This window comes from Odocoileus virginianus, chromosome 7 (assembly GCF_023699985.2).
Source record: "Odocoileus virginianus isolate 20LAN1187 ecotype Illinois chromosome 7, Ovbor_1.2, whole genome shotgun sequence".
Classification (NCBI taxonomy): Eukaryota; Metazoa; Chordata; class Mammalia; order Artiodactyla; family Cervidae; genus Odocoileus; species Odocoileus virginianus.
In genome coordinates this window covers 2,646,567-2,656,297 of record NC_069680.1, presented here as the reverse complement: position 1 = coordinate 2,656,297, position 9,731 = coordinate 2,646,567, and the positions used below count along the sequence as shown (strand labels likewise).

General features: G+C 39.5%; 1 protein-coding gene across 8 annotated transcripts in view; it reads right to left on the bottom strand.

The window, feature by feature from the left end:
• Positions 1-2,114: 2,114 nt before the first annotated feature.
• Positions 2,115-9,731, bottom strand: part of R3HCC1L (R3H domain and coiled-coil containing 1 like) — a 65,610-nt gene continuing 57,993 nt past the window's right edge. For all 8 annotated transcript variants that reach the window (XM_020884346.2, XM_020884347.2, XM_020884342.2 and 5 more), the window contains one exon: positions 2,115-2,927. In XM_020884346.2, coding sequence (XP_020740005.2) covers positions 2,860-2,927 — 68 coding nt within the window. In that variant the 3' untranslated portion in view covers positions 2,115-2,859. The remainder of the gene's footprint in view (positions 2,928-9,731) is intronic.

Genomic DNA, 9,731 nt, shown 5'->3' with positions numbered 1-9,731 from the left:
GTGTGGTGACTGATGACTAGATTCCAGCACGGAGGTTACCCACAGCTTCTGGCTGGATCCGGTTTCCAAGAAGGCCAGAAAAAGCCGGCCGGCGGCCAGCCACCGGCTCTGCTCTCAGTGCCCACATCACACGTGTGATAGGTGCAGCCAGTTCTAATTCTTGGAAAAAGCTATATAAGGGTTGTGCTGTTACGCTTCTGAGTTGAAAGGGAAGGGCATGGGAAGATGTGGCTGGCATGAGTTGTAACTAAATGAAGAATGTTAACAGAATACCAACCACCAAATTCCAGACAGAACCAAAAATGTCTGAAGATTTTTCACCTTGGCTTTCTTCAGTCTCACAGAAATTGAAGTATTAGGAACTCAGCTTACCATTCAAATGCCTAATTTATTCCTATTCCACAAAGATTTCTATGAGGAGTATACTGGAAATCAAAGGGGAATGTATCTTTCTGCTATAAATTCCAGGTAGTACTGGGATTCACAAGTTCAACATATCAGAAGCAATATACACACATAGCAGAGTACATTAGCTATCTTATCGAGTATCTAATAGAGCCAGTGGCAGTTGTAAGGAGCTCTCCAGTTAGCTGTGTGTGTGAAGGCATGGTGTGGATACAGCCAAGGATTTGGTCCCCTCTGGACAAGCACAAGTCTGTGCTGGGCCTGAGCAGGCCCTCTTAACTCCAGCCAGTGTATATTAATTTCCTCCACTGGAAAAACTACAACTAAAAAGCACATTTTTCTACTAATGGTAGAAACAAGGGCACTCCACACCTTGCAGTACTGGCTAAAAAAATCCTTTCTCTGGATCTACTTATAAAGATAAATCAAAGTTAGAGGCCAGTTTAAGTTACTGGCCACCAGTACATAGCATTAGAATGAGGATAAAAGTAACATCTTTAAATTACGAGTTCTGTAAGAAAACTGAGTAATAAATAGGGGACTATACGTTGCCATTAACAATGCCCTTAAAAGCCAAAATGCTGCCAGAAAGGTGAAGCACCTCAAAGACAAGTGATAGGAATGATCACTCTTTTTTTTTTTACTGTCCAAGGTCACTCTCGGTCTTGAAGAATCAAAACAGAGCAAAGGTATACCTTAGAGGTACACTGTTTCAGTATGAAACCTGGCTAGTTTCCTACATTTCCTTTCAAATGCAGCCACAGTGTTCAAATAGACACGCCTCTGTCCTCTGAAGACAGAAAGCACGAGCTGCAAGGCCACACCAAAGAGAGGGGTGCTGGCCTAAGCGGTGCTGGGGCAGAGGGTCGGGAGCAGGGCTTAAGACTCCCCCAGACTTGGAATAGAGGCACTGACCGGGAACAAGGGACAGGCTCAGAACAGACCACGAGTGAGAGCAACAGTGCTGAGGAACTGTAAGAGGGCTCCAAGACCAGAATAGCAGCAGGATCGAGACCCCGAGGCCAGTGTCATTTGAGGAACCTTTGGACAGAGCTCCACTCCACCATCTTTGAGGCAATGCTAATAATCCATCATTGTCATGGGCACTGAATCATACAAAAATGAGGCTGCTGCCCTCGTTGAAAGCACAATGAGACACTGTTTCTTGCTACCTCAGCATCTGTCTAGCACTACCACCTCTTCAGTGTAGAACTACTTTCCCAAAACACTGAGAATGCAGATATGAGAAGGATAAAGCCTGAGCTGACAGCTCTGGCTTGTCCATGTCTTTTAGGAAATCTCTCAGTGCCAAGAGGTGTGTGTTTGATTCTGGCTGCTCTTCACTGTAATGGACGGTCTGGTGTGGCTTGCCAAATGCCTCTGGCACAGGCAAAGAAGACCATACCAAAAACACACTGTGTGCCAGATGGCTTCTGCAGGACGTCAGAATGGACGAAATGGCAAAAGCAAGAGGGGGCGGTGGGGATGTGTGAAGAGGACAGGAAGGGGAGAGAAGCTGCTATAAACCAATCCCAGGCGAGTATTTCTATAGTGTACTCTCGGGCACCAGATGATCAGCAGTCTACTCAGCAGGGTTCAGTTAAACCAACAGGTCCACCGAATCCCCGACAGCATTACAGGGGTGAAAATAAGGGGAGAACTGATCTCCCATTTCTTTGTGGGAATGACAAAACCGAACAACAGCTGAGTGATGTATATCACAAAATGAGCTTTAATGTCTCCCTCTTATAACATGATAGTGCTGTTTAAACCGGAACTGGCACCAGCTCCCAAGACTAGCTTCCTATGAGGAATGAAGCTGGCAAGCCCCTGGCTGCCATGCAGCTGGGGCAGCCCCAGGCACTTGGCTTAGTACAAGATCTGGAGTCCAAATGCCTACACTTGCTGCAGTTCACCCTCTTTGGGGTTCTGGAACCAGCAGTGTAGATTCTGTGAATATCAACTACACCAGATACGGGCCCACCTCTCTATATTAGCGGCTCCCTCCCCTCTGTCCCCCACCTGCCTCATCTGCCCCCCGCAATACTGCTGGTCTCAGCTTTGTGAGGTACTAAGAGCACCTTGCCTTTGCAGGGCCTAAATCTCCCATCGTCACAGGTTTGAATCCTCTGTTTTGCTTTCACGTAAAACATCTTGGAAGCATGGCTTGCCCTATCCAAAGGATTCTTGAAGTCACACACTCCAAGTTTCTCCCAAGCTGATGGCTTCCTTCCACGTCCAACACAGTAAGGCGATTCCAAAGAACTGCACGTAGGAGTGAAGACAAACAGGAGTTGATCTTCTTCTTATACCCAGTCAGCCCTTGTCTTGATCGCTTTATCTCTTTCTTTCATTAACATGCACATCTGCATGTACATAGAGGTCTGGAAAAATCCTCTGAAAACTGGAAGTACTTTCTGAATTCCTGGAATTATCCCTTTCATCAAGTGATGTTCAAACTGCAGACTGGTCTCTGCCTTCCCAGATGGCTTCCCGTTGCTTGGCTTCCAATCGTTTTCTCTCTGTAAATAAAAGCAGTGTTAAAAATAGTAGTATAACTTCACATAACCAGTAACTTTCCCTTAATCTGAATTACAAGGCAAATTTTAATCATGAAAATGGGTGGATTCCCTGGTTTTCTCTTACCTGATTCCAAGAGTTAATATTTTTAACTTTCCAAGTGCTTTGTAAGTTGAAACAGTGTTAGCACTACTATACAATAAAAAGAGAAAGGTCTGGGGCTAGTAGAAATTAAAAGCATATGGAATAAAAGTCAGAACCTAGGAGGATCCAGATTCTTATCTTGCTATTAAGGTATTTATTTTAGTTCTTCTCAACTGCATTAGTGCTTCAGTGAAACTGGCCATTATTCCCAGTCTACTGATCTTTATAAATATTTCAAAAGGGATCAAGAATATATTTTAATTTTTTTTTTCTACCTTCTTGCTCAAATGGAAACAGTAGCCACTGGGCTTTAGTAATATCTCTCTACTACAATCGTACAAAAAAATACTTCATAGGAAAATCAAATTTTAATGTTTTCAGAGTACTTTCAGGAGCCAGAAATCTTCTGGAATACCAATTCCAACATGGAAAAAAGACCACATATAATGAAGGGAAAATAAAAACTATTTCTAAAAACAAAAAAATGCACAAATCTGGGCAAACCATCTTCAAATTTTAACACAGAAGCTTGGTTTCCATTTAACATTTTCACCAAGACCTGAGACAGTGCATACCATACACGGTTTGGTGACCCAAGCGCTTCACTAGGTGCCACAATACCAGTTCTAATTTCATGGCTAGTCAGTCATTGATCCTGACACTATAAAATGTAGATAATTAAGCCTAAGTGCATCCTTCCAAGGGCAATTATTTCAGATAATGCCTGTAAAAGATTTTGCAAGTCATGAACCAAGGGGAATTACAGAAATCAAAGTGAGTTTAGAGTTAATATCAATACTTGCTATTTTTATGTATCTTTCCAAATTAGCAGAATACCTTACAAAAATTCTTATACTGTATTTGACAACTTTAAAGGCAAAGAACTTGATAAGGAAGCTGACTGGCACTTGGAAATGTGAGAAAGAGAAATTTGCTGCTATCTGGGCACCCTCTTGTGGCATTATCTGAAAATAGCAGCAAAATTACAAGAGGCAAATAATGGGGGTAGGCAACTTCCCAACTGAAGGCTAGTTAATTCAGAGTCCTGGACTCGGCTTCAAGGCAGGCTCAAACTGGGTTTGGATTCTCCAGGGAGACAGTTCTAAGGATATCTGGCCGATGCTGGTTCTGATCCTTAAAAACAAGGAAAAGTTAGGAGAGGATCTAAAGGCAAAGGCAACCCTGGACAACAACAAAAACTGGTCTGGGTTCCAAGAAGTGAAGAAACCAGACAAGTGAATTATTAGAACTTAGATATTTTAATAAGCTCAGAGAGGTAAGCCAGAATGGCAATGTGGGAGGTTATAAGAAACGAAATCCAGGAGCAGTAGAAAAACAGAATTTTGGCCCATAATTCACAATTTCAAAATCAAAGTAGCACTGGAGGAAAAAAAAAATGGTTTTTTAAAAAGCTTGGGACCAAAGTCCTTTAAGTATACTACAACCTGAAAGGTCATGAGGCTGCTTTATAGCCTTTACATGCCATCTGGTGTGACCAGTCAGTCTGTTACGGAAATATTAATGCTACTGGATTCGATTTTGGTGTTAGGAAACAGGTATTAAGATAAACATACTATCTTTCTAAAACTGGAGTAGTTTAGATTTCTGAAACATTTCCTATCCTAACGCTTTCTAACAAAAGACTGTAGATCTGTATTACCAAATATATGTAAATATAAGAGGAAATTCTGGTGGTAAACCACATGATAAAATCAGCAAGAATAGGGAGACAAATTGAGAAGCACAAAGAAACAGTAAAAATGTGAGGCTTAAATTTAGAAATACAGAACATGAACAGAATACATAAATACACGTTAGGATAAGACCTAAGTATATTTTCTTCATTTTAAAGGAGAAATGGAAGCTTGGAGGAGCCAAGTGACTTGCCTAAGGTTACATAATCAGTGAAAACCTGAAGCTGGAACCCAGGTCCTTGGTTCTTAAATTAGAATACTTTCCACTATCCTGACATCTGAAGACAGGATCTGAAAATATTTACACAGAAAAGAAAAAAAATGTGAAAAAAAAAATATGGTCAGAAAAGTAAAGAATAAACATGTTGCCTTTTACTAAAGGAGATAATAGCTGATAGACTGCATTTTTTAAAAAAGCTCCTATTAACTTTAATTCCACCAATTAAAAAAGTACATAAGAGAAAGTCCAACAGCAGCCATGCGGGCATGGAACTAAAGAAGAGAATATTAGTATGAAATGATTAACCCAAAGCCCTGAAGACTTTTATTTCTCAGTATAATAAATAAATTGGCAGAAACAATTATATTAAATGAGTTCTCACTGAGGAAATGGAAAGTGCTGAAGATGAAAAAGGGGCCAGTTTGGCGTCATGTTTAAAACAATAAAGAAGAGAGATGGAAATTAAAACCTTCAAAATTTACTTCTACACCTAAGAAAACAATGAAAAATCATCACAAGATCTACTTGCAGCCACCTACAGAGTAAAAATTAACATGAAGACTTGAAATACAAGTCTAGTCAAACTAATCTAATTGCCTTCTTTTATGGATTGACAGACCTGGTAGATCAAGGAGAGCTAATATAAATAACCTCTGCATTTTAGCAAGTTTTAGATTTCAGGCTTACCAAGTATGTATATGATCATTAATACACGAGGAAGGAGTCTACCTCACATAAATGATAAGTGAGCATTTAACTCTAGAGGGTGGAATGGTTATCAATACATTAAGTATATACAAGCTATTTACTTAGCAATAATTGGTAAACAGGTCAGTCAGTCTGTAAACATTTTCATCTCTGATTAGGGCCACAGACCTAAGTTTATTAAAAGGCAGGTGACACCAAAAATATGGGTAAACACTGCATCCCAAAGAAAAAGACAGGAAATGAAGGGAACTTTACACGGAGGGAGAAAGGACACCAAGAAAATGCCGTTAAGACCTAGCCTACAAGTCAGCAATGCAGTGCTGTCCTTGAAGGCAGAATAACGGAATTGCTAAAAAGGATTTCAGAAGGCAGTGATTGTGATTAGATTTTTATTACAATTGACTAGGTATCCTACAGAGATGATTTTACTTTTAAGTTCTTAGTGATTTCATTAATCAAACTAAGAGATCAAATTATTGTTTACTTACTCTGCCTCTCAGGCCTGTGCCCCAAAAGATGGCCTTTCAGAACCAGCCAATTAATCATCCTCCCCCAAGAGTAAAATGACACATAGTTATGAAACAAAATTATAGCCAGCTTTTAAAATGAGAGTAGCTTGTTCTGAGAACTCTGATTCCAACTTTAGATGGGAATTAAGTGTTCTGACAAGTGGAACATGGGGAAATTTTACATATATTCCTGAGTTTGGACTTTAAAATGTGGTTTTATCATTTACTGTGAATGATAAAAGATCACTGACAGATCATTCTGTCGTTTTTGAGACTGCACTCAAGTACTGCATTTTGGACTCTTTTGTTGACCATGATGGCTACTCCATTTCTTCTAAGGGATTCTTGCCCACAGTAGAAGATATAATGGTCACCTGAGTTAAATTCACCCATTCCAGTCCATTTTAGTTTACCAATTCCTAAAATGCTGATGTTCACTCTTGCCATCTCCTGTTTGACCACTTCCAATTTGCCTTGATTCATGGACCTAACATTCCAGGTTCCTATGCAATATTGCTCTTTACAGCATAGGACTTACTTCCATCACCAGTCACATCCACAACTGGATGCTGTTTTTGCTTTGGCTCCGTCTCTTCATTCTTTCTGGAGTTATTTCTCCACTGATCTCCAGTGGCATTTTGGGCACCTACTGACCTGGGGAATTCATCTTTCATTGTCCTAACTTCTTGGGTTTTCATACTGTTCATGGGGTTCTCAAGGCAAGAATACTGAAGTGGTTTGCCTTTCCCTTCTCCAAGACTACTTTAATTTCTTTTTTTAAGGATTAAGACAAATACTCTTCAATAAAATGGTAAGAAGACCAAAGTAGGGTAGAGGAAGTTATCAGGAAAGTATTTATACTTCAAAATCCCAAATTCCAAATTCATTAATTAGAAAGGTTCCATATGCAATGTTTAACTCTGGGTTTTATAAAGAAAATCATGGAGGACTTGAAAGGGTTCAGAGTAGAATCATGAGTGAAATAAGACTTGACGAAGAAAAACTAAAGTAACCAATGTCATTCATGTTAATGAATATGTAGCTGAGTATCTCTTTACAAACTAAGCACTGCGCCAGACAGCAGAACTCTTGAAGTGGGAAAAAGAGAGGTTATGAGTTTTTTTCCATAGTATTTTTAATGTGTGTGTGTGTGTGTGTGTGTGTGTGCGCGCGCACACACACACACATGCACACGCATGCACACATGCACTCAGTCATGTCTGACTCTATGCAACCCCATGGACTGCAACCCGCTGATTCCTCTGTCCATGGAAGTTTTCAGGCAAGAATACTGGAGTAGGTTGTCATTTCCTACTCCAGGGGATCTTCCCGACCCAGAGACCAAACCCTCATCTCTTGTGTCTGCTGCACTGGCAGGCTGAGTCTTTACCACTGCACCATCTGGGAAGCCCTAGTAGTAATAACAAAAGTACCTATATCAGGATGGTACACAGATTTTGATTTCATACTAATTCTGATCGACCAGCAAATGGTCAAGTCAAAAGTCACCAAGAAAGAGTGTCCTGACTGAAGAGCACTGTCTGTCATGGATAATGAAAGGGGAGCAATAGCACACAGTACATATTTGTCATTACTGGCATGTATTATTATAATGAATATTAACTTCCCAAGTGTCACACAAACAACAGTATTCTAAATACATAAAGCACCTTTCTAAACGTTTTTATATATGTTAACTTACGTTGCTCAAAGAATTCTCCAAGGTTAGTTGAGTCAAGCACTGCTTTCACTGTGTGAGAAGCTGGGGCACAGGGACCTGCCCACAGCTACACAGCTAGTTAACGGCAAAAACTCTACTAATAGTCCAGAGCCTCTCACTCCTAAATGATCTGCCCTTGATCTTTATAGTTAAAAGCTGTTAGAACAGAATGGTGTACAGATGCTTCTGATTTCCAGTAAATACCTACGAAGAAACTTTTAAACTATTGTATAGATTTCCGTTAGACCTAAGGAAGAATTTTCTGATAAAAGCTCTTAACCACTGGAACAGGTAACTAAAAAGAAGCCTGTCATATTTTATTTTCTGAAGACCTTAAAAAATTTTTTTACTGGGAAAAAAAAATGTTAATTACCCCCAAAACTCCTTCAAAAGGGAATACAGTGTTGTAGAAGGAACATGGGTTTTAATTAGAGAGGCCTAGGTTCCAATACCACCTCTCAATTTACCAGTTGGGTATTTTATTGATATTTTACCTCTCTAAAATAGAGATAATATCATTCCCATCAAGAGTTAGCATAACATGTTATACAGCCAGGAACTTCCTTCAATCCTTTTAATTGCAAAAACCTTTTTGTGGCTTTTAATCTTAAAATCTTCAGAAGTGAAGAGAAGAAACAACTGCTTAAAATATCAGGTTCATATTTTCTTTCTTACTCAAGGCAGATATCTCTACCAGATTGTAGGTCTTAAGGAGAGGAACAAAATCCTGCTATCTCTCTAGTCTTCCTAATTAGGGAGCACAATGCCTTGCACAGGGACAGGTACTCAGTGAATGCCAAATGTAGTTGATAAAAGAGTATCAGAGGCAACTTAAAACAAAAAGATCAATGACAAGAAAAAAATATGTGCTGGACTCACCATAAAATGATATTGCTACTATTACTAAAAACAGCAGCAGCTAACATTCATCTATCATGGGCCTGTTTATACCTATTATAGGCCTAGAGAAACAGGAAGGAGGGTGTTTCTATGGGTTTTGAAAATGACTAAGTACCTTTTGTGGATTATCTCACTTGATTTCCATTTTATGGATGAGGAAACAGAGGCCTCCAGAGAATAAGTAATTTGCCCAAGGTGACACAGCCAGTAAATGGTAGAGCTTAGATATAGACCCAGGCAGTCTGATTCCATAGTCTTTATAATGTTATTTCTTGTGCTGTACTGACACCCTTCCCTCCAGTGGAAGATTTGGAACAAAAATATCTGTTCTATTTAATATCTAAAACAGTACTTTTCATTTCACAGAAAAAAATCTTTTAAGTGAGCGGTTTTATATTCCATGCAGGCAATTATTAGAGTATATGCTTAATGCCTAAGCAGCCAGAAAGCTATATTGGAATTTTCAACAGGCATTTTCTCAGATATAAAGAATGAGAGAGTTCTAAGACACAATAAAGGAAGAGTCCTCTATAACCTATTTAGTTTTAGCACCAATGGATAGGAGAAATTTATCACAACAAAAGGCTTCTTTAAAAAAGTAGGTACCAGGGTACCCACTTAGCCAAAAGCCTCATTTTTAACTGCATCACTGAAATGTCCTTTGTATAGTTGGGCACTTAAAATAAATTCAAGTGCGCCTGTATGACGATGGTCCTCCAGAGAAACAGTGGGGTATACAGGTGATAACCACACAAAACTATTGTTGCAGTACCTGTTGAAATACAGGTGACATTATACTCAAAGGGAAGCATGATACACTGCAAAAAGAATCACATCTCCTTTTATACATACCACAGTTATTACCCGCTACTGACTTTCTGAGATGACTGTGTTTATGACAGAGAAATCAT